This window comes from Pseudorca crassidens, chromosome 4 (assembly GCF_039906515.1).
Source record: "Pseudorca crassidens isolate mPseCra1 chromosome 4, mPseCra1.hap1, whole genome shotgun sequence".
In the NCBI taxonomy this organism is placed as follows: Eukaryota; Metazoa; Chordata; class Mammalia; order Artiodactyla; family Delphinidae; genus Pseudorca; species Pseudorca crassidens.
The window spans coordinates 129,279,922-129,305,928 of NC_090299.1; the positions used below are offsets into that span (position 1 = coordinate 129,279,922).

At 37.8% G+C, this 26,007-nt stretch overlaps 1 protein-coding gene across 10 annotated transcripts in view; it reads left to right on the forward strand.

The window, feature by feature from the left end:
* The window catches only part of SLC10A7 (solute carrier family 10 member 7), a 253,407-nt gene that overhangs the window by 15,649 nt on the left and 211,751 nt on the right, over nt 1-26,007 (forward strand). For 9 of the 10 annotated variants that reach the window (XM_067736739.1, XM_067736737.1, XM_067736734.1 and 6 more), the window contains exon 4: nt 2,473-2,548. In XM_067736739.1, the coding sequence (XP_067592840.1) occupies nt 2,473-2,548 (76 nt within the window). Of the gene's footprint in view, nt 1-2,472; nt 2,549-2,753; nt 3,846-26,007 lie in introns of those variants that run through there. The other variant, XM_067736742.1, reaches the window with a different exon arrangement.

Sequence of the window (26,007 nt, forward strand, 5' to 3'; positions counted from 1 at the left end):
CCTCACTTAGAGAAAGCTCTTCCTCACTCACTTTTTCTCCCTTCCCCTCCCAATTTGAGAGTACACACTTAGTATGTTAACTGGAGGGAATTACCGACTTCTACATCAAGGTCCTGTTTAAATCACTGAGATAAATGTATTCTGAGCGCACACTCCTTACCTTGCTGTGTTAAAGGGAAAGAGTGAAGGTAGAGAGAGCACTGAGTAGGCATTTAGAAATGTCCAGACTTGGGCGAAAAGCATCTGAAGGGGGATGATGACAGTAGTCATGGAAAAGAATGGAAAGTTGGTTGTGGCGATTGTTTGGTTTGTGAAGAGTGAGTGGAGCTCCACTTAACTCCAAAGTTTCAGACTGGATCATTAGGAAAAAAGCTGTCCCATTGGAAGAAATAGGTTAATTGAGAGGCAAAATTGATTTCTTAGAATATACATAAATTCAACATTAGACATGTTTTGTTTATGGTGGCAGTCATAGACAGCTACGGATTTGGGAATGGAGGTTAGGGTTAGCAACAGAAATTTGTAAGTATTCATATAGATTCAGATTTGCAAATAAGATTGAGCAGAAGACAGGAAAATACTTGAATGGGCTGGTTTAAAAGACAGGAGATAAATTAGAATGATACTGTACTATGGCAACCAAGAGAATAGAGTGCTTTGAGAAGCAAGGAGGAAAGGAGAATGAATACAGGGAAAAGGATGTTGGATTTGGTGATTGGGAGATTGCTGGTTACTTATAAGGTTACTGCTTTTACTAGAAGGGGCATAAGTCAGATTCCAGGGGAGCAAAGAGGGAATGAGCTTTGGGGTCTTGGAGGTAGAGCACAACAGTGAGCCACAGTGGAAAAAGTATTATTACATCCTGAGGAGGCAACAGTACTAATTTTGAGGTTAGTTATCTACATTTGTGTGTTGAATATTCTGCCTCCTTGAAGGCAGGAATGATGTCTTATACTTTTTTTTATACCCTTGTGTAGTGTCCTACCTGTAGAAAGTATATGTATTCAGTATATATCTTAGAGATTTTTTTTTAAGATACGGAGAACTCTCCTTCTTTGTACATAGAGGGGAAGAGGCCAGATGAGAGGGAAAGTTTGAAAAAGTTCGGTTGAAAATACCTGAGAGGACCTGTTCCTTGTATTGGTGGTAGAGAAGCCAGAAGGCAGAGAGCCTGGAGGGGTGGCCTTGGTAAGGCTTTGGCCCTGGATTACAGAATAAAAGTTTAACCCAAGATAGGTGATTTTGTGAGTTTGGTCATATATTTAACTCCTGTCTTAACTTCAGCTTTTGTAAAAATGAGAATAATAATAGTATTTATCTTAAATACTTGTGAGGGATAAATGAGTAAAGTGTCTAGAACAGTATCTACTACAGATGGTAAAATCTCAGTAATATTAGTGATGTTGATGGTAATGATTACAAGGAAGGCTCAGAGATTGGGAATTCTTAATCAGACAGACTACTTCAGCATCACTTGGGAAAACAGACCTTAAAAGAAGACCATGTTAAAGTGAATTGAACTGGAAGTTCCCTATAAGGTTTTTTCTTAAGTTTTCAGTCAAAAATTAATGAAAACTTTTTATTTTTTCTTACTTCAGAGCCAATATAAATTCATTGCATAAAGATTAGACAATATATTATTACAAAAGTGAATAAAAATGACCTGTGATCCTACATTCAAAATATTAGTCAGATACTCTGTGTATTTGATTCCTTGTATAAACTTTCCACTTTAGTTGGGCTTTGTCCCCAGAATATATATTCTGTATGAATGCTGAGGAATGTTTTTTATCTTTAATACTTGGATTTACTACTCATAATTTCATTTGCTTGTCATGCAATGTGTTTTCTATTCTAAACTAAGAGAATAGAATTCTTGTCACGATCTTGGGAGTATACACATAGTTTAATAAAAACCAAATTTAGAATAGACACTAGAATTTACTATAGGGTCTGAATCTAAGAAGTACATGATTGTGTCATGCCTATTTTTATAATGATATTACAACAGCATGAAAATGTCTTTTATGAGATGAAAGTTTGAGAATTGCTGTTATGTGGAAAAGAATCTGCAAGAGGTTTTAAAGTTTTATTTTTGCCAAAAACCTTCCTATAAAAAATGTAAGGAAAAGATACCTGAAAATAACTGACTATATACACTTGCCAAATGATTAACCATTTTGGTTATCTTGCAATGACTACACTCACCATAACCTGACTGTTTTTTGAATTGTATAAGACCTTAAATAATTTAAAAAATAAAATCACCCAAGTCTGTGGAATGGAGTGAGAGCTTCTATTAAGCCATGTTGCCTCATATAGAATTGTCTAAACTCAAAAGGGCATGTGCATCAGTAAACATTCTCCTATTTTCATTTACTCAGCTTTGCTATTTTAGAATGAATGTAGTGAAAACTATTTATAATTGATAACAAAAGCCTACTTATAGTTGCTTATTTTTTTCTTTTTCAGGTTGCAGACAGTAGGTTGCATGCCTCCCCCTGTGTCTTCTGCAGTGATTTTAACCAAGGCAGTTGGTGGAAATGAGGTAAGTCACAGGGCTAACTTGTTTAAACATAAGTGGGTGCTATGCTCTTATTTTATATTTTATTTTATTTTATTCTATTCTATTCTATTCTATTCTATGATGGAGTCATGTCACAGAAAACATATAACCATAGCAGCATATGAAAGAAGTGGGTGAATTCATGTTTAGGATGATGCTAAAATTGACAATAATGAATGAAATTTAGGATTTCAAAGAGAAGAGCAAGGGAGGTGAATGAAATAGAGATGGTGATTTTTCTACCTCAGTGGGAAATGAGGAGACAGAAGACAGTGAGTCCAAGGCAAGGAACTTTTACATCCAAGACTCATCAACTGAGGACACCTGCCATGGCCATTCCTTAGTTCTTAAAAAATTTGTAGCAAATTAATTCATGGGAAAAGTGTCAATATAAGTTTAATGGCAAATGAAGATGATATAAAAAAGGAGAAATTAGGCCAGGTTTCTAAGATGAATTCAAAGAAATTATTCAACTACTAGGAAACTGTGGCCAAAGAAGAGTGCTTGTATATTGGGGTGGCAGTTGTCCATTTCGGGAGCTACTTATAGGTGGTTTTTCTTGGCTGAAAGACCCTACGACTTTATACTGAGGGACTCTGCTTTGTAGTAGCTTATTCCTCCTTTTCCACTAATATTTTATCATTCAGAAAAGAATACTATAGAATGAGGGAGGATATAAATGTTCCCACTGCAATTCGTTCTTAGGATTTTGCTTTCTTTGCATCTGTTTTCATCTTTATTTACTTTATTCAGTACCTGCTATATTCCTTTTAAAAAAAAGTTAATTGAAGTATCATCGACATACAATAAACTGAACAAATTAAAACAATTTAACATTTTGACATATGTATGCATTGGGAAATCATCAACACAATTGAGATAGTGAACGTGTTCATCACCCCCAAAAGTTTCCTTGTACCGCTGTGTAATCCCTCCCTCCTGTCGTCTTCCCCAGGAAACCTCTGATCTGTTTTCTGTTACTATAGATGTTTGCATTTTCTAGAGTTTTATATACAGTAAGTCCCCTACATACGAACCTTCAAGTTGCGAACTTTCAAAGATGCGAACGTGTGTTCCATCGATGTCAGGCATGAGTGAAATTGCACCTTGCTCTCCGTCTCCTATCGCTGACAGCTCTATCCTCTCCCACCTCCTCTCCCTCCTCCAGTCAGTAACTCTTCTTGCCTGTTTACTCGATGCCACCCCCGTATGCCAGCTGTTGTACTGTACTATTGTACTTTTCAAGGTACTGTAGTGTAAATTAGAAATGTTTTCTTTATTTTTTGTGTTTGTTTTTTATGTACTATTTGTGTGAAAAGTATCATAAACCTATCACAGTACAGTACTATATAGCTGATTGTGTTAGTTGGGTACCTAGGCTAACTTTGTTGGACTTACAAACAAATGGACTTACGAATGCGCTCTTGGAATGGAACTCGTTTGTATGTAGGGGACGTACTGTAACGGAATCACACAGTGTGTACTCCTTTTCTTTTCCTTTTCTTCTCTTACTCAGCATAATTATTTTGAGATTCATCTATATTGTGTGTATTAGTAATTCAGTCCTTTTTATTGCTGAATAGTAGTCTTTTGTATGAATATGCCACAATTTGACTATCCATTCACTTGGTGATGGACATTTGGGTAGTTTCCACTTTTGGGCTATGAACATTTGTGTACAAATCTTTAAGTGGACATATACTTTCTTTCTTTTGAGAATACTTAGGAGTGGAATGGCTGGATCATCTAATAGGTGTATGTTTTAGCACCTTTCAGCCAAGGGAAGAATCACCAATAAATATAAGTCATCTATAAACAACTTCTGGAGTGGACCATATCTGTCAATATATAAACACTCTTCTTTTACCACCAGTGTATGTTTAACTTTTTAGAAATTGCCAAAATATTTTCCAAAGTGGTTGTATCATTTTACATTTTAAATAGCAATATATGAGAATTGCTGTGTTCTACGTCTCATCAATACTTGGTATTGTCATTCTTTTTAATTTTAGCCATTCTAATATGTATGTAGTTGTATCTCATTGCGGTTTTAATTTAATTTGCATTTTCCAGTGACTAATAGTGGTGAGCATTCTTATCTTTCCATGTGTTTATTTGCTATCCATGCCTTTCTTGGGGAAATGTCTATTAAAATTTTGTTTTTTAAAAAATTGGGTGTTTTGTTTTCTTATTGATGAGCTTGGAGAGTTTTATATATTCTGGATACAAGCCCTTCATTTTATCTATATGCTTTTAAAGTGTTTTCTCCCAGTTTGTGTTTGTCTTTTCATGTTCTTATCAGTGTCTTTTGAAGAGCAGAGTGGTAGTGGAAAAAGTAAAGGGTGGTTGGATTCTGTATGTATTTTGAAGGTGCAGGGTATGCTGATGAATGGGATGTGGGGTATGAGAGAAAGAAAGGGGTCAAGAATGACTTCAGGGTTTTTGACTGAGCAGCTAAAAGGATGGAGTTTGCTGAGATAGAAAAGACCACTACGTGAGAGCTGCTTTTGGGGGGTATTTAGTCTGGGTAGGCAAGGCTATACTGTGATAACTAAGAACTCCAAAATCTCAATGGCTTGTTAAGCATATAAGTTTATTTCTTGTTAATGGTACCTGTTCCATGTTGGTCAGTGGGAAGGTCTTTGCCATCACTAAGGAAGCCTGGTTGGCTCCACGTCTTGAAGTACACCATCTGGATGGAACACAAAACATTTTCAGTTGCCACAGCACGGAAGGAGAGAGATTGGAGAATCACAATGGGCTTATCATGTCCAGGCTGGAGATGACATATGGCACTTCTGCTCACATTACATTGGCCAGAACAAGTCATGTGGTCTTATCATGGGTTGTCATTCCTGTGCCCTGAAGGGGAGGGGAGCTGGACGTTGATGAACACTTGTAATGTCAGCCATATGGTAAAGATCAAGAGCTTATTTTTTTGATGTGTCAAGATGCCTATTACATATCCAAACGAAAATGTCAGTGAGCAATTAGAGTTACAGGGGTTGAGAGGTGAGGGGTGGCCTAAACCTGGAGACATAAATTAGGGAGTCATCAGTGAATAAACTGTATTAAAAGCCAAGATTGAGGTTGAGATTCCTTAGGGAGAGAGCATAAATAGAAAAGAGCAGAGGTTCAAGGACTGAGTCCGGGAACCCTCCAACTTTAAGAGGTCAGGACAATGAGGAATAACCAGCAAAGGCAACAGAGAGTATAATTAGTGAGACTGAAGAAAAAACAAGAGAGCATGGTATCCTCGAAGCCAGGTGAAGAAGGCGTTTGAAGGAGGAGGGTATGATGAGCAGTATCAAATTCTGCTAATGTGAGTTGTGTAAGATGAATTCCGAGAGTTGACCATTGAATTAAGGTATGTGGAGGTTACTGGTAACCTTGACCAGGGTGGTTTTGGTGGAGCGTAGGGGCAAAAGCTTGTAGAGTGGGTTCAAGGAAAACAGGAAGAGAAGAATTAGAGACAGGAAGTCTAGACCATTGTTATGAGGTCCTTTGTGATAAAAGAGAATAGAGAAATGGGACTATGTTTAGAGAGGGTTGTGGGCTCAAGATATTTTTTTTAATGCAGAAAGGACAGTGTATTTGTATCATGATGAAAATCATACAGCAGAGAGCAAGCTGTGGATTTAAGAGAGAGTGCTGGAGTAGTTTATTTGATCAAGTGGGAGACAATGGTATTGGGTTGTATGAGCTTCAGTAGGAGCTTGGACCATTTGTTCATAATAACAAGAGGGAAGGCAGGGTGCTTGGCTATAGATCCATGTAGATGGGTAGAAGGGGTACACTTGGGAGTTTTTTCTGGTGGCTTTCATTTTTTTCTCAGCAGCAGAGAGTGGTGATGGGGGTAAGTGCTATTAATGTTCGAGATGAGAGAAGAAAATGCGGAATTGCCATGTAGATGGGGAGAGTGAGTCAACTGGAGAAGATGGTAGCATTGCCAGGCAGCACCAAGGACCCAGCTGAAACCAAGCCATGCATTTAAAGTGAAGCCAGGCATCATGGATGTGTGTTTTCTCTAAGCCACATTTAACTTCTCGGTGTAGGAATGGAATTGGCAGATAGATGGATTTAACCAGCATTTCAGTATGCCAAGTAATTCTTTCAGTTGCCACATAATTAGTGAGGTAGAGAAGTTACTGGAGTCTTGGATTAGCACCTGCTATGATTATCTTTCTATTGCCTTGAAAGAATTTGAGGAAAGGGTCTCCTGTGGTATATCTGAGACTAATGGTAATTGGTTTAAAGGTGTCATTTATCTCTTTCTTTCTAATGTGATTCCCTTAAAAAACTTTTCTTTCTCAAATGACTTTTGGCAGAAGTTCAAAGTTCACTCATTTTCTTGACATCAACGTATAACATTTGAAATTGTATCTACATGTTCATTCCCCAGTGGATATTTAAATCATTTACATTAATGTTGCATGTTAATAATGCTGAATTTATGAACATCTCCTTTGTTTTCTAGTATCATTGGTCTAGTTCTTTAAATGTTTATATTGTGCAGCTTCATGATTGTCATTTAAAAAAATTATTTATTTATTTATTTTTATTTTTGGCTGCGTTGGGTCTTTGTTGCTGCGTGCTGGCTTTCTTTAGTTGCAGCGAGAGGGGGCTACTCTTCGTTGTGGTGCGCAGGCTTCTCATTGTGGTGGCTTCTCTTGTTGCAGAGCACAGGCTCTAGGCACGCGCACTCAGTAGTTGTGGCTCGCAGGCTCTAGAGTGCAGGCTCAGTAGTTGTGGCACAGGGACTTAGTTGCTCCGCAGCAGGTGGGATCTTCCCGCACTAGGGCTTGAACCTGTGTCCCCTGCATTGGCAGGTGGATTCTTAACCACTGTGCCACCAGGGAAGCCCTGTCAAGCGTTTTTGAAGTCCTGGGGAATAAGACACAATTTTTCATAAATATTGAACATTGAGCTTCAGAAATGAAGCTTTCAAAGTCCATTTTGGTCATGTCTTCCGATGTGCAGTGAATAGACTATTTTATATTTATGTCAGATTATGGAAGAAAATGATCTGTAGGTAAAAATACTAGATAATTTTAAGTTTCATGGTTTTCTAAAATACTGTTATAAGGTAACCGAATATAGGCTTTTGTTGAAATAAATGTAAGGGAAGATTAATCTTTTGTATCATATATCGGAAAAAACTAAGGATAGAAAATAAATTTTTTCGTGCATGTAAATGAAAAGATCCAAAAGCTGAGTGCAGTGTCAGGTGCCATTAGGTGAAGGTTTCGATTCTACTTCACCGTGGTTGTCTGCTCTGTCTCACATACAGCGGCTATGTACCCACATGGATTTTAGCATGGGGGGAAAATTACTGGGGCACATTTCCATGTTACACTGTTCTTTTCAGCTGACCATTCTTTGCAGTGTTTATACATGTAAGAAAACTTTTTTCTTTCCAGATTTTGTGTTATTAAACTTATTGACATTGAGTTTATGCTCTCAAACACTTATATATACATCTTTTAATACCTGTACACATGTTTAGCATATGCTCTCGTATGTTAAAATGTGCGACTGTGTAGCATATTTGTATTTAATGATTTTGGGGACATATGCAGATACAATAGTGTCATTTGAAATGATTCTCTTCATTTTATTTTGTAAAGTTGTTGTATAACTTAGAAGGAATTTTTTTTCTCTGTTACTTATATACCTCTCATTGTAAATGCTTTTTTCCATAAAACTGTTGCTTACTGAAAGGTTTTTGTCATGGATTGAAAGTTATTGCGTCCCTTAAACTCACATCTTGTACTTTGGTGAGAATAGCCTTTTTACTTTTTGTTAAAGTTAAAAAACAATTTCTGTTTTTATAACTTAGATTGTTTTTGTTTCAGTGAGCCAATTAAAATTTATAATCATTTTTAGGAGCAGAGGGAGCTCAATGCATGTGCATAACAATGCGTGTACACTGGAATGCCAGCATATCCTTTAGGTATTAAAGTGAGACTGTTGGAGGGTATAGCTGACTGCCAGTCTTATTTCGTGGCTTTAAAATTTTAAACTACTTTCAATTAAGTATTGGAAACTTGGTTAGGTTTGTTTTTGTGATTGTTATTTATTCATTCCAGTGTTTTAAATGCAATTTTTCAAACCTGCAGGATTGTAGTGTATGATGTTGACATGGTCTGATTGGTGGCAATAATGGTAGTGTGTGTGTGTGTGTGTGTGTGTGTGTGTGTGTGTGTGTGTGTCTGTCCTAATTACATTGCCAAGTATAAAAAAGAAGATAAGTCAAAATGTTTTTTATTCTAACATGGGAGACATAGTATAAACACATATTTTTTGTTTAAAACTGTATACAGTTCTGTTCCAAATGTAATGTTAGGTGGTAAAAGACATGATTTTTTTTCCAAAAGCCTTACATAGGTTTTAAACTTTATGAGATTTGCTAAGAAAATCATTGTGCTTAAATTCAAGTAACTTCTGCCTTATAGTAACTACCACAGGGATTTCTTTTATAAAAGGCCTTTCTTTTTTTTTTTTTTGCTGTACGCGGGCCTCTCACTGTTGTGGCCTCTCCCGTTGCGGAGCACAGGCTCCAGACGCGCAGGCTCGGACGCGCAGGCTCACAGGCCCAGCCGCTCCACAGCATGTGGGATCTTCCCGGACCGGGGCACGAACCCGCGTTCCCTGCATCGGCAGGCGGACTCTCAACCACTGCGCCACCAGGGAAGCCCAAGGCATTTCTTAAAAAAAAAAAAAACTGGAAAATTATTTCCCTAAGTTTGGAGAGAAGATATCATGTGGTTTTTGTGTTGTTGTTATAGAGGTATTTTTATTTCATTTGACACTTATACTGTTGTTTAATGAAAAAGCAAGAGAGGTAGGGTTTGGGAAAAGATGCACTATCTCCTTTTACCTCTATTTCTTTTTTTGCAAACTGAGATATGGAAGGATTCAGCTAAAAACCCTTCCTCAAAATATGAAGTAAATATGAGGTCTTAATTTCCAAGTAAAGTTGCAAAGCTGTATAACTTTGTAAGATTTTGTGAGTCTGGGCAATAAACTAAGTAGGAGAGAAATGTAATTAAGGATTTCTGTCTTCAAATATCTGAAGGAAAAAAGAAAAGGAAAGCAAAAGCATTAAGAATTATAATAGAGGAAAATCAGAGCAAGTTAGGAAGGAATTTCCAGGCACATCTGAGGGTAATATTTTATGCTAAATACTATGTTCTCTGTGTTTAAGTCTGAGCCTGATAATTTGAACCAGGAAAGTAAAACACCTTCACCACTAATAGCAGTGTACTGATAACAGGCATGTTATTTATATTGGTCTGTTTATTTATTTTGTTGTTGTTTTTTTTCTCAAAGTGAATTCTATAGATCGCCCACATCTGCGTTACCTGGGGTGATTAGAAAAAAAAAATCCCTTATCTCCACTTTAGACCTGTTGAATTAGAATGTGTAGTGGGTAGGCCTCAGGATTCTCCCTCTTTTTAAAAATTATGAAATATCATATCTACAAAAAACACACATATATCCATTTTAAAGCATAATAATAGACACCACTGTGCCCGCCATCCAGCTTTAGAAATAGAATGTACTAGTCAACAGTAGTTTAGCACCCACTTTATGTAGACACTGCCTTTTACCATAGGGAATAAAAAAGGAGAGTAAGATCTGGGGCCTGCCTTCAAGAAGCCTACATTCAGTGTCATGTTACACTACTCAAAACCTCTATTTCATATTAAAAACCTCACAAAAGTAGGCAAAACAGAGTAGAATGGCTTTACATTGGCCCATATCATTAAAATCATTGTTTTTTTTCTTAGTGTAGAAAAAAACCAAAATGTACCCCAAGTGAGTTCAGTCTCATCCAGCTGTGTAGGGCAGCCCGAAGTTCCATCTGGGCATGTGGACTGTAGTTGCTTCCTGTAGGCATTAAGCTGTCCTCTTGCTTAGCCTAGAGTTAAGATGGTGTGTTGCTTTTAGTGTAAACAGATTTAGCTGACGTTTTTATTGTGTTTTAGTTAACAGGCTGAAGGATTTTAGAACCCTTTGGTAGTCATGCAGAATTCCAAGTACATTTTAAGGAAAAGTTTTGATTTCAGGTATGGTAGAAAGGTGACAAGTTGAAAATGTGTGTGTGTGTGTGTGTGTGCGCGCGCGCGCGCGCGCGTGCGCGCACGTGTGCTTAATTTCATCGATGGAGTTATTGCCCAAATCTCTTCAAAGAAAACTTAAGAATGTCTCCCGAGCAAAGAAAATGATTACATGTGGTGAACTCTTTAAGTCATTGACGAAGGTCATGGCAGGCTGAGTGTATTTAAAAAAGGTGTTCTATCTGCTTGGAAAGCAAATGAAGCACTCATTACGAACTTTAAAATTATAGCTATGAGAAGATTTTTGCTAGAGGTGAAAGATCAAGATCGTCACCGTCCAAATGAAGACGGAAAGTTCAATTTCTGGCTGATCAGCAAGGCATGAAACATTTCAGGGTTATTTTGCATTATCAGTGGGGAGTTGATCTTGCTAATCCAATGCATGAAGATAAGATTCACTGAAACATTTATAAAGGCATTTAGAGTAGATCTGATCAGCAGAGAGAGGACTTGAAGTGAGAAGGAAATCTGATCTGTCAGTCACTGTCTCAGCTTCAGCCATCACTGGACTTTTGTGTACCTTGCATTTCTCTCCTGTTAAATGGGCTTGGTCACTGCTTTTGCTTGCAGTGGGAGTTTACTGGCCTCCTGGAGCAATCTTGTACAGCCTGAAAAGCCTGTCAGTGTTGAGCCCGCTTGCAAGCTGGCCTATGTGTACTTTCTACCCTCCAGCCTCCTGTGCTCTCAGAGAAATGGTAACAGATTTTCCTCTTTTTTTTTTTGCCTCTCACTGTTGTGGCCTCTCCCGTTGCAGAGCACAGGCTCTGGACACGCAGGCTCAGTGGCCATGGCTCACGGGCCCAGCCGCTCCGCGGCATGTGGGATCTTCCCAGACTGGGGCACGAACCCGTGTCCCCTGCATCAGCAGGTGGACTCTCAACCACTGTGCCACCAGGGAAGCTCCAGTTTTTCCTCTTTGACAGATGAAAGAAAGGAAGTAATAGCAGCAAGAAATTCCATATGCCTACTAGTCTTCCGTTTCTACCTTTGGACTTTAGTCTCATTATCTGCTTTGGGTTAGCATTCTTAGGAGCCCTCAGAAGAGTTGACTGGGTTTGTTTGAAGCTATTATAAAACGGGCTTGAAACATACCTAGATTTCCCAAGATTTTTGTGTGTAACTTAGAATTCTCTCATTTAACCCCTTAAAGCCTCTCAAATTGTCTTCTATTTCTACCACTCCAACCAAATGGGTCCTGGTGGCCGGCAGTGATGTCTGTTCACCAAATCCAGTGTCCCGTTCTCATCCTTCATGACCTGACTTCGACCTGTGACACCACGCCTACTTGCTTCCAACTTCCTTTTGCTTCTCTGACCCTCTTCTCTCCTAATTCTCTTCCTATGTTTCTCATCACTCCTTTTCTTCTTACCTGGCTCCTTTCCCATCTGAATGGGAGTATCTTCCAGGGACTTGATCTTGAAACACCTTGTTCAACATCGCCAGATTCCTGTTTCTGAGTCCTTCTTTCTACAGCTGAAGTCATTTGACCCCCACCTTTGGGTCCAACTCTGCCTCAGACATAAGGACAAGTCCTGATCTTGGGTGAGAAGTATTTAAACAACACCAGCTTAACGTGCTGGGTGCAGCATCACACCTGAGCTGCTAGGCCACCTGACCTTTTAGCAAAGGATACACTTGCCAGGAAATGAAAGCTGGTGTTTGATTCCTGCTTTTGCCATCACTCACCTAGTGGTCTGAGTGGTCACCAGGTAAGCCCTGGACCTTTCTGAGCCTTGGTTTTCTCATCTGAGGATCAATAGTCTTTGCATCCTTATTTCATAAAATTGCTTACAAGGATCTCATGAAATCATATGCAGAAGTACTTATAAATTGTGAGGGCACGTATCAAGCAAGCATCAGCGTCATCCTCATTGTAGAGGTTTGTCACTGATGAAATCACCTAGTTTTCTGAGTCATTATCATTGCTTCCTCAAAGTTTGATCTAAGTCTATTCATTTACTCTGTTCATTCATTCATTCAAAAATATATGTTGAGTACTTACTATAGCTTCCTATATATCGTACCTTCATAGAATTTTCAGTTGAGTAAGTGATATAAAGCATAAACAGTAAATTGCAATATAAGAAGGTTGGTGTTTAAATAAGTTTACAAGATGGCAGGTGTCTAAATAAATTTAACAAACTGGGTAATCCCAGTTTATTAGTTTTTATTATAGATCCTCAACATTTTTGTATAAATATTTCTTACCATAACATGGAATATTCATGTCAGATATCTGAGATTACCCCCTCTGGGAACTAAAGGGCACGGGAAGTCAAGTTACTTACGGAAAGATTGCTTTGGGAATTTAGAACCAGATAAAGAGGACTGAACAGACCTGCAGGATGTTTCCTCTAAACTCTAATGCCTGGAAAACCACCCCGGGTTCCATTGTAACTAACAAACAAACAGACCACAGAAACAATCAGGTACCATGTGTCCTTTGAACAATTCTTCGTAAAGATTGGACATTTGTTATCTAATTCTTTTTCAATTTCAGATTGTCTGCATATATTATGACTAACATAAAACATTTTTCAATAATTTGGTTTATTTCTATTAGTTACATTTTAATAATCAAACTTCCTTTTCTAGGGAGGTACCCTGGGTCCATCAGTGATTTTGAGGAAACACTAGTCTAAACAACAACACACTCATCACTTTTTTCTTAATCTTATTTGATTAATGTTCACATTTGTTGTATCTTGTTATAGAGAATTTGAGTATTTATACCTTCATTTCCAAATTCTGGGCAAGCACCTTTTTTAGGTTCTTTGGCTTATCTGTGCATTGACTACATGCTAGTTACATATATATTTGTATGTGTTTGTAAAGTTGTTACTATTGAAAAAGGAGATTATTCTCAATAATTTGTTAAACCATGGAATTATGGTAATACTAATAAATTAAACCTGAGAAGACTTAGTTTCTTCTCTTGGCCCCATCGCTAACTAGCTCTGTGATCTTGGGTATTCTCTTTTTCAGCTTTTTAATCAGTTGTATGTAGGCAGGGTTGTTTTAGCTGAATATACTTTGGGAAAAAATATATAAGGACTTATATAAATGAGAGGAGGTAATCTGTCATTTTAAGCTGTTTACTTCTTGGTGAAATATGATCTACTTTATTGTGTTAATTGTAGATCTTTATGCTTTCTCAATTTCTTCTCCCTATGAGATTATCCGCTTCATAACAGAGCATTACATTATCCATGTATCTTTCATATGAAGATGCTTAGCATCTGTCAGTCTAAAGGAAACAAGCATAATCTTTACTGCATGGCTATGAACTTTGGAAATGACTCTTTTAAACTTTACTTGCTTTATGAAGACATCAGACTGTGTCTTCTAAGTATCTAATGAGAACATCTTGCTTAGTGCAGTAAGATTTTTTAAGTCAATTATTCATGACCAAGAACACTTAGACCCAAACTAATGGTCTGAATATATTGAGTGAGACTGAGCTGCATTCTAATCAAGTGCCAAGATTAGACCTGAAGGGCCCTTTAAATGAGTGATTTCCATTTTTTTAAAAAAAACACAATCCACAGCTAGAAACTGAAAAGGTACTCTATGTGTAATTCACTCTCTCCTCTCCTCTCTTGTCTTCTTCCCTTCCCCCTCCTCCTCCACCTTTCTCCTTTCCTTCCCTTCCTTTTACTTTACTTTCTTTCATTTTGTAAAATAAATGCCAATTTACTAGTTGGTTTTGGGAACTACAGTTTGAAAAACACAACCCTAAACTGTAGTGGAAACGTGCCACCTGTATTTCCTCCTGAGTCAGCTCCTCTGATCCTCTGGACAGAATTTCTAGCCTTTTGTCTATTCTCAAGGAGATTCCTGGCCTCCTGTTACTTGCAGACCGTTCCTTTGGTGTTGGCCCTCAGACCAGTGTGAGAACTTTGTGTTTCTGAGAAAGTCTTCTGCTGCTTGTGATCAGTTCACTTGACCAGTCTGCTCTGTAACAGAGACCTCCTCATCTTCCAGTATCTGCTGGTGGAAGTCCTGCCCATCAGTCAAAGACCCAGCTCAAATAATCATTTCCCTCGTAAGAAGCCTTGCAGATGCCCAGGCAGAAATATTAATCTTTTTTTTCCTTCCACAGGAGAGACTGTTTTTGTACCTTTAATCAGATACTTTTGCATGTATTAGGCTCTTTAATCAATTTTTGACTTTTCTTGGCAGGAACTGCTTTTCTTTGTATCCCTTTAATGCAGTACTAGAGTATCCATAATAAAAATGGCAAAGGATTGGGGAAGCTAGAGAATGACTCTAGCTTTGTATGACTCTTAGTCACGCGATGGTCCCAGCAGAGTTGTTCAGAACAATGTGAGGTCACTTACACTGCACTAATTTTCATAAGTATATGTTCTCAATCTCTCCTTCAAGTATCTTTTTGTATTTACTGTACCAGAATAAAGTGGGATAGAATTGAACAATGTTCTATCTAGATTAGACATATTTTCTCATTGATGTACGTACATTTTAGATCCCATTAAGAGCGCTTATTTATGGGAAATTTTCAGAGTTTATGCTCCATAGTGTCTCTCATTAAACAGTCCTTTAGATCTGGACTCAGAGACAGTGTTATTGCAAACTTGCAGTCTTATTACAGTTACATTAAGTTCATGTTTGACAATGGTATAGTTTTTCAGATAGGGAGATCATGGTACTTTAATTCTGAAAACCAGTCTGAGAAACTGTGTGAGGCAAAGTGTATTCATATACTTATACGTACTAATCTTTTTTTAAAGTGCATAATGAGTTAGCCTGTGAAAAATGCTTTTCAACTTTTGTTGCCCTCCTTGTCAAGGACAGCGGGGACTGATATGCCTTAATTCTTGTTTGAGTTTATGTTAAGTCCTTGTCAAAATAAGCCATCGTGGACACTCATTGCATTTATGCAATGGAGTTGCTGCCATGCGTTATTCTTTTAGTTCCTCCAACGTTTGATGTTTCCAGTTCCCAGATAGTTTTAATTACCAATTATTTTGCTGTGTGCTTGCACACTTGCTGTTAAATGTGAGATACATAGTCACATTTTCATATGAAAAATGGAAGCTGGCATTAAAATTAAAACAGATCTACTATGCTCAAGTAGTTTATAAGGAGACACATGAATTCTGTTGGTTTGATATCGTTATCTTTTTATGGATAACCAAAAATGAAATTTTTGTTGGAGGATTATGTAGCTCTCTTGAAAAAAATTTTATTTTCAAGTTGTGTTTGAAATACTTCTGAGGGTAAAAAAACGAACCTACTTCAAGAAACAATTTGCCTGTGGTTGATGAAGTTTTACAACTTCAGGCGCAATTCATTATAAATTCATTGTCAATATAGAAAGAGGAAAGAAGTTAATTGAGTTAGAAGCTTGTTTGTTTAATTAAAGGAGCCTTTTACTGGATGGAAGAAGCTTGACCTCAGGTTTTACAAAGCCTCTTAGACATGTGAAGAACTGCTAACGTTTTTCTACGTTTTCCCACTTTCTGACCTGGAAAAGAAAATAAGGGCACAGCAGGACAATGGAATGACACAGGACGGCAACAACGCACAATTCCGGGGAGCATTCTTAACTTTGGGCAATTCCTCTGCCCTAAGTTGATTTATTTAGCTGCTGACCCACACAGCAAGAGATAACTGCGATCACAGTAAGGTCTTGCCATCAAAATAATAACATCCCAGTGCGTTTATAGCTCACGATATGTGTCAATCCTTGTTCTCAGTGCTTTATATTATAGATTAACTCCTTTAAGCCTTTTAACAACCTTTTGAGCTAGGTACTATTATTATTATTATCTCCATTTTATAGATGAGAACACTGACGCAAAAAGAGATTAAGAAACTTGTGCAGGGTTATGTAGTGCGAAAGAGCAAGGATGTAAACCCAGGCGCTTCTCTTTCAATGCCTGTGCTCCTAGTCTCCCCTTCAATACTAGCCTCTGAGTTAACACTGGAGGTAGATAGGACCCATGGTACTAAAGGCTCTCCATCTACACGTGGCTTAGTGCCTGAACTACTTAGGTAAGAAAAATAAGGGTTGATCTACGAGTAGACCAAAAAGCCAGTAGTTAGCAAAAAAAAAAAAAAAAAAAAAAAAAAAATGGAGTTAGGTAAAACACTAGGAAGTTGTACAGGTATTGACTTTCCCACTTGACTGCAAGCCTCCCTTGAGGACGCTTTCCCATCTCTCTACCAGGGCTCTGTGGTACTGACCCCATCAAGGCACGTATAGCACAGAGTATTGTAAGTGCCTGTGTATCTCACTGTCGTCATGAGATGACAGAAATGTGTATTTCTTATTCACGGTTGTGTCCTCTGTGTCTGTTGCGGCATTTGGCATGTACTGGGGCCACAGTAAATATATTTGAATAGATTAATATTCTTGAAGGACTTTAAATCTAGCCCTATCAGCGTCTTCATTTAAATGTCTTATTAAAGTAATATCTGATATCTAGTTTTACTTTGTTGTATGTTAAATAAACTTTTATAGAAATATCATAAATTTTTGTAAAAAATCAGGATACATAATTGGCTGTCTCTTGTAACATTTCTACTTTTCTCCGTTATTCACACCTGTTCTGCTTTTTTTTTTTTTTTTTTTGCGGTACACGGGCCTCTCACTGTTGTGGCCTCTCCCGTAGTGGAGCACAGGTTCCGGACGCGCAGGCTCAGCGGCCATGGCTCACGGGCCCAGCCGCTCCGTGGCATGTGGGATCCTCCCGGACCGGGGCACGAACCCGTATCCCCTGCATCGGCAGGCAGACTCTTAACCACTGTGCCACCAGGGAAGCCCACCTGTTCTGCTTTGTCTAAGCATCAGCAGTCATAGCCACTTACATGGTGGCAGTCTCCAAAATGGCTGGCATAATGCCTAGAAGGAAATACAAGATTTCTAGTGCTTGGAAGGGAATGAAAGACTTTTATATGGTTGATCTGGCCTGGAAGGGAATAAAAGACTTCTATAGGGTTGATATTGCATTTTCAAACCTATTAAGTGATGAAAAACATACACAGACGTTTTAGTAGCTGAATGGGACCTTTTAGTCTATTTTCTTCCCTTGTAAATTTTGGATGCTCTTAAATTAACTTGTCTAGTAAATATCTCACGTGGGAAAAATGATTTTGACATTAAAGGTATTAGTAGATACTTAAAATATATTTTTTTGCATGAATGATAAGGTAAAATTTCTTTCCATTATTTAAAATAAATAGTGATTTCTGTATGGAAGTTTCAGTATACAGTTGACCCTTGAACAGCGTAGGGGTTAGGGGTGCCAACCCTCCTCACAGTTGAAATCCATGTGTAATTTATAGTCAGACCCCATACCCTTGGTTCCTCCGTATCCATGGATTCAACACCATATACACATCCACAGATTCAACCAACCACTGATTGTCTAGTACTGTAGTACAGTAAAAACTGTAGTGTTTACTACTGAAAAAAAAATCTGCATATACGTGGACATGGGCAGTTCAAACCCTTGTTGTTCAAGGGTCAACTGTATATAGAATTAAAACATATGCCAGTACTTCTTTTTTCCTTCCACAGGAGAGACTGTTTTTGTACCCTTAATCAGAACATCTCCTATTGTGATAAATATATTTATTTTGCATATCTTATGAAATGCTTTTACCTGTATTTTCTTTTTCTAACCTCCCAACAGTTATATGAAGTAGATAGGACTGGTATTATGTTATCCTGATTTTCGTAGTTGGTCAAATTAGGATTTAGAGGTGAGGTGACTAAAGTCACACAGCTGGGAAGCATAGACTCCTTCTCCAGGACCTTTCATCCAATTATGCAATATCTTCAGCAAAACCAGCAACACTCTAGAAATCAGTCACATAAGAAGGAACACCTAGATCTTGTGTTGGCTTCTCATTAAAGGTGGATGGCTTGAATTTTTTTCCGAGAGATGAATGTCAGTGTACAATTAAATTAAAACACATTAGCGAGCATTTGCAATTTACAGAGCACCGAGCTAGTATTTTGAGGCGTGGGGAGGTGGAGTACAAAGAGAATGCGATGTCGTATGCTTTCACAGAGTTTGGTAATGAAATGGGGAGAACTGGGAGCGTTAACAGCAGGTGCGTGTGAGTGAGCTAGTGGAGTAAGTCAGGAGGGGGCAGGGGAGGTCCCTAGAGCTTGAGCTGGGCCCACAGGTCCTGGTTGGCAAGTTGGTTCTTGGAAGTGATAGGCTTTCAAATTCTCTCCTAGTGCTTAGGGTATCTTTTTGAAAGGCCTCCCCCTTAGGGTTAAGATAATACACTGGTTGGAAGATCCAAGAGAATGGATGAGTCTGATGGAAGGGCTGCTGCTCACAAATCCTGTCCCAGTGGCCTGATCAATGCAACATACCTGACCTGCATGTGAGAGCCGGAGTGCAGACTGACCAAAGAAGCAATTGCATTGTGGCTGACAATTTGACTGCAAATGTTGCTTCCTTTATACTTAGTGAGCTAGTGGCAGAGTTACTGCTTTGCTGTGCCACACAGGTACCAAATCTGAATGGAATAACCAAACGCTTGGGTGGTGTGGGTAGGTCGGTGGTACAGGGAGGTCAAGCCTGTGTGCCCTGCTTCACGGCCGTTGCAGGGTTAAAAGAGAAACTCACCACTGCCCTAATCACAGGGAGATTTTTCACGTATATCTCAGCAACTTCCATTCCCTGCAGGATGAAAAGGTGAAAAGCAAAGCCGAGGTTTCCTTCTACGCCTCAAACATGGGAGGCCTTTTGTCTTGAATTTGTTTTGGTACCACAGACCCACACTCTACCACCAGGAAGCCAGTTCCACCCAGAAACACAGCAGCAAATATATCCCTTTCTAGCAAATGTTATTCCAGTATCTGAAACTATAAGATACCATGTACATGCTTTTTCTTTAAAAGCTATTTAAATAGAAAAAATTAATTACAATGTTAGAAACCCTATAAGTACATACCCACTTTCCCCCCTAAATCCACACCATAGATTAAGTTATATAAAATATCTCCCAGCAACAGATACACATTGTTTAGTGTTAGCTTGTTAAATGATTAAATTAACATAATGTGTACATGCTTTGCAAATTACAAAACATTATATAATTACGTTATTGCTATAGATGACTGGCTTTTAAAAATTTTGTTGATTGGAAAGTCTATTGGATGTAGCTAATTGTTCATAAATTAATTATTGCTCTCTTGACAGCTTATCTGAATGGCCTGTAGTTTCTAGTTGAGTATTGAATGTCTTATTGAATGTTGTGTTATTACTTTGGGGGTTAGAAGTTAAATGTGGTATTTTTCACCTTGGTTGATAAGACTAGTTTTATCATGATACCTGAAAAAACATTTAGTATTTATTATCTCTCTTACTTGCCTAAGTTGCTTCACATACTTCTTTTTGCCTCATAAGCCTGGGAAGAGAGGATGCTATGATAGTCTACTTGATTTTTTAAAGCTTATTCATTTTTTATATTTATATTTTAAAAATCTATGCCTCTATCATCTGAGCTTCTCCCTTTCTCTTTCCTGTCCTTCTCCTCTTTTTCTTCCATCACTGTTTCTCCCTCTGTTTGCTGGTGAATTTTAGTTCCTCCACTAACTAGGTCTTAACCCAAGTAGACCCTTCAATAGGTTCCTGCATGGTCCTCTGGCGCCTTTGTTGTTGTCACTGCCCTCGTGGTCATCTCGCCATCGTGTGGTCTCTTGGAAGCTCTGGGCGTAACTGTTTTTCAGCCCAGAGTGGGGCATCCACTCAGGTTTCCAAATCCTGAACTTGGCCTTGTAAGGACAAAAGTATCTACTTTCCTGGCCCTACATACTCTTCCAAAAGCTGTTAGGGTCTGTCAGTCTGCTCCGGCAGGGATCGTCTTTGAAGGTCTCCTGGGACAGGGGATTGCCCTGCACACCAGCTCTGTGTGTAGCAGGTGTTTTCAGGGTCCGTGGGACTCTGAAGCATTCCGCCCTCAGCACCAAGGTATTAGGAAGCTTCCTTTAGAATGTGTGACCCTGTTTTGCTTGCCGCTGCTGTCGTGCTGCTGCTGTCATGCACCTTTGGGCCTTTCTCCTTGGCAGCCACTTTTTAAAGTGCTGCTTCCAGAGGCTTCTCAGAATGAATCATTGCAGCTTTATATGGATGTTGCAGAAGGCACGGAGACCAATAGCCAAATGAGAGGAATTTGGGCTATAACTGGAACTCTCTAAAATCTCTAGTCAGAGTCAAATCATATAATCTTCTTAAACTCCCTCCTCCATGATTCTGTACAAATAATTCTCCATTTGATCTGGAAGATGTGCCTTAAGGGGAATTGGTTTAGTTTTTCTGATTTTCACTCTTTTGCTTCTTTTCCAACATTTTTTTCCTCAGTGGTGGCAAGGGATGGGGGTGGGGTGATGGAAAAACACTGTATTCAATCCAGACCTGAAGTTATGTTTTCATCTCTACGTTGACTCGGTCTAAGCCAACACACAATATTAACTCATTGGGAGAATCTGCCTGATTCATTTATTTAGTAAGTACTCTATTCATTTTTAAGGAAATAAATGAAATTCACTGTGTTGCAAGGAAATGAATTGATTCCCTGTCTCTTTAATTGGATATTATTGATATTTTCTCAAATTGAAAACTGATTTCAAATTTCCTTTTTTCATCATGGTGATTTGTTGATAATTCTCATTCTTTTATATGAATTATACTCTTCAGATACCAGTAATAGTTAATGAATTTGTTTTCCCTTTGTTACGACTTGTTTATTTACCTACAATAGTAGTTGTATTTAAGTGAGTATTCTGGTTAATATATGTGTCAGACACCTCTGGTTGCTTTCTAATTTCCTTTTCCCTTCGTCTTTAGAGCAGAACCCAAACTTTCAGGTGGGCACACTGCCACCTAAATACTGTATTTACTAGACTTCTTGGTGTTCTAGTGGCCACGTAACTAAGTTCTGGCCAGTGAAATGTAAGTGAAAATATTGTATATTAACATCCAAGACATCTCTTTAAAAGTAGGTGGTACAGCCTTCATTTTTCCTTCCTCTCTGCTTACTGGAATGTTGACTTGATGACTAGAACTTGAGGAGAAAACTTCGTCCATGCTAATGATTTGACCTGCTAATGGTAGCAGAGCAGCAAGAATAGGATTCTGGGTCCTTTTGTCTGTGGAGCTGCCATTCCAGCCCTGGATTGCCTACCTCTGGACTTCCTTCACGTGAAAGAGAAGTGAATTTCTCTCTTGTATAAGCTACTGTTATTTGGAGTTTCTTTTTTAGTGTGTGTATGTAGTTAAACTTAATCACAATTAATATAAAATATATTTGTATAATTTTCAAATAATAGAATAGAATAAATTAAGCTTAGCACTGGAACTACCCTGAATATAATTTAAAATAATATGATATTTGGAAGGCACTTGGAGAGCCGGATTAATTCCTGGGTCCATTATATCTTAATAGTTCACAGTATTGTAAAAAAATCTCATTGGTTGTCTTGAATTTTCTACCTCTTTTAATTCTGGAAATGCAGATTAATATTGAGAAATAGTTTTGTTACTTAGCAGCAGTATTCCTAATGTGAGGTCCCAAACTCTAGACATCTAGGGGAAATTTTGGAAATACGTTTTTTGGAATCTATTCTGCTAATGTGCTCTGAAATTGATTTAGGGCTTTTGTTTTGTTTTGTTTTTTCATTTCTTGAGTGATGGTGATAAGAGTAAATAAATTAAAACATGATTGCGGATGCTTCTCATTTATGTATCTTTGGTCAAGGAAAGACATTCAAAATAAAAGACCTCCAAATTTTCATTATCTTTGAGTTTTCATATTATTATATATCTAACATAATTCTTTTAAAAATTGTTGTAAAATATACAAACATAACATAAAATTTACCTTTTTAATTATTTTTAAGTATACAGTTCATTGGCATTAATTACATTGCTGTGTAATCATTACCACCCAGAACTTTTTCATCTTCCCGAAATAAAACTCCATCCGCATTAAACAATAGCTCTCCATTTCTCCCTGCCCCCAGCCCTCAGCAACCAACTTTCTTATTTTGTCTCTGTACATTAGACTGCTCTAGAAACCTCATGTAAGTGGAATCATACAATATTTGTCTTTTTGTGAGGGGCTTATTTCACACTAACATAATTCTTTTGCTTTACTTGATAATAAATGAATTGTTATTGCTTAAATTGTTATTGCTTAAATTTCTTACGTTCATCCTCTGAAAATTTTTGTCTCTAGTGGTAATTATAATGGATGTTAACAGAGTAGATAGTGTTAGGATAAAATAGGATATTAGAATCGTTAACTTATGAAGTACACTACAAGGTAGAAGTCTTTATATAGTTGTGTTTTGAATATTACAAAAAAATTGAAACAAAACAAGGACTTCTTTTGACAGGTATGAGATGAATGCATCAGGTATTTTAGCAAGTCTCATGAGTTTTCTGTCACCCTGTATAAGAACATAAATGTCATATGTAGTATAACACTTGATCTCATATATTATCTGAATGTATTGCAAATAGATAAAATGTGATTTTAGGATAAAATATTGAAGTTCACAGATTAAGCCATTATCCCACTTGGCTTATATTCTATTTGTGTAAAAATGGTAAATTATTTTTTTTCTCAGAATGTGTAGACTTGGGAGATTAAACAATAATCCCTAAAAAGGAATTAAAATGTTGATGATTATTTGTTGACTTGGGGGGAAAATATTGATAATCTTTGTCATTTCAAAAATAACATTTTGTCCTTGACTGAATTGTTTGGCTTTTTTTTTTTAAGCTTACATCACTTCTTGCACCCTCTTGCTTTCCTCAGAGGCACATTACAGAAGTATACTTTAATCGAACCTTTCTGGTAGATTGGCAGCTAAGATTCTTTAAAAAAAAATCCCAGTTAAAAGTAGAAACATGATAGGAGGTTGGCGTAATGAGAGGCATGCAACTGTATTTGCAAATCTTAGACATTATCCCACAGTTTTGGTGTAACCCTTCAGCTGACAGTTAAAATCTTTGTTTTATCAGTCATCACCCAACCCTAACAGATGGGTGAAGCATTAATCTGATTTGTATTTTTCCTCACAACTTTCTCCTACACATTGTAATATTCTATGATTAACATTCGGTGAGTTCTTAAAGCTGATTGATGGGCCTTAAGGATATAATATATACATCCTATTTAAATTATGCTGGAGTAAAACCACAGAACAGAAGCACTCCTAAGACCACTGTAGAAATTTGAAGACAATTTTGATACTCTCGTCCACTCGAAAAGAAATCTGCCAATACTGTAATGTTTTTTCCCTTGCCAGGACCCTCCTTGCCTGGTGTCATTTCTTGAGCTCTCCTGGGAGAAGATTAGTCTAAAACAACAAAGTAGCCAGATGTCTGGTTCTGAGAGAGTCCCAGAGGCCAGGCTACGGTAGGCAACAGAAACCGCATGGGGCTGAAGATCAAAGATACCTGAGAATTACTTATGGGCACATAGTATGTGTCATTCCCATTATTAACAGTCTGAGAAAATTTGTTTCTCTAATTAACCCTTTTGTTGGAGTAACCTTAAATTTTAGTGAGTATATTTCTTTTTTGATATGTATTCTTTTGTGGAATTTTGAGAAGTGCACGTATCAAAATAGAGAAATGAAAAGGAAGTCACATGCTTGATTGAAACCTCTAAGCCTTTATCCTTATCCAAAATAGATACGCTATCCAGTGTGTAATCATTTATTCATGAAATAAGTGGGCATTATGGTTCTAAGTTAAAATTACAAATTAAGAGTCTGGAACTACATGGTTTCTACATACAAAGAGCTGTTCTTAAAGCCCCAATCCTTAAAGTACTGTTATTTCAACTTTTAACCCTTTCAGAGTGGAGATTTTTAAGATCACAGCTTTCTGGTCTTAAAATGAATTCAGAATAAATCCCAGTGGTGGGAAATCTGTCCCTTATTAATAGTTGACCTCTTTCTTTTCACATTGGTATTATAATGAAATGCTAATTAAAAATTCTTGCCATCCTTTACCTGTTTGCTTTATAGGTATAATTTTATATTGTTTAGACATATACAGATTTGGACAATATGAATACATTTGCTTTTTAGAGTTAGTCTTCATCCTAAAGCTCTAAAGCCTTTTAGCTGAATTTATTCTAAGGCACGAGGAAAAATCTAATGATAACTTCCCATGTCTTAGCCCCTAGATGAGAGTATCAAAAGAGAGAACAAAAGATTTGGGTTGACCTTGCCCCTTGTTTTTGCTTCTGTTCAATATTATGATGTAACAACAAAATCATGTAAATGCCTTCTTCCTGCTTTCCTTGAGATATAATCATAAACCATTGTTATCAAGAGCGTGATTAGCCAGCTTTAGCGCTTTAAAGTGCTACCACACATTCTTTAACATCTGGTAATATAAACTTGGCATAAAAGCTGTAAAAATGTCCTTATACCTAATTGGAGCTATGTGTTTGCTATGTAGTGCAGAGATTTCATCTCCTTTGTGTGATGGTCAAGGCTTCTGTTAACTCCTTGAGGAAAAGGAAGCTCCTAGGAGCAGTTTATAAGGATTAATAGATCTCTTTGTCTCTAGATTTAAGTATGGAAGCAAGAATAAAATATTGGCTTCTTGCACAAAGAACTGGAGAGGAAACTGTTTTTTTTCAGAGCAGAATTTGTTGTTACTTCCGTGACAAAGGGCGATCTGCGTTTTCACTCTTTCCACCTGTGTTTCTCTCACTGGCTACCATTGTGAACACCATTTGCTATCACCAGAGGCTGCTTATTTGTCTTTTTTTTCCCCTCTTTTATTTATTTGCATTTACTTTATGCTGAATTTATTTCCAGGCCATAAGTTTTTGTTTTTTCAGTTTCTTCTGGGATATCTTTTTCTCCTGTGCAACCTCTTCTTCTGCTTTAGGAACAACCTGCTGTGTTTCAGTGAGGGTCAGCTCAGCGTGGCAGGGAAAGCTTATGCACGTGTTGTCTGTAGGTTCTGTGCCGAGGCTGTGTTCACCTGGATGTGCTCAGTGATCAGAGAATCTGCTTCTAGGCCCTGTAGTTCAGCATTACTCTCTGCTTTTTTAAGCATGTGCAGTAAAAATTCAGCATTCTTTGTGAGCCATCGACCCTGCGTCCAGCCCCTGTCTGGCCTGGGCACACCTACCAGCTCCACCATTGTAACCACAGCGTGGCACACATTGCTTCTGTAAAGTGACGTCCTTCACATACTGGGTGGCTTTTCAGATATCCATACCCTTCATGGCCTGGGTGGTTTCATGAGTGTTCTTAAAGTGAACACAAAGATTTGAACCTCTTGACTTGTATGACTC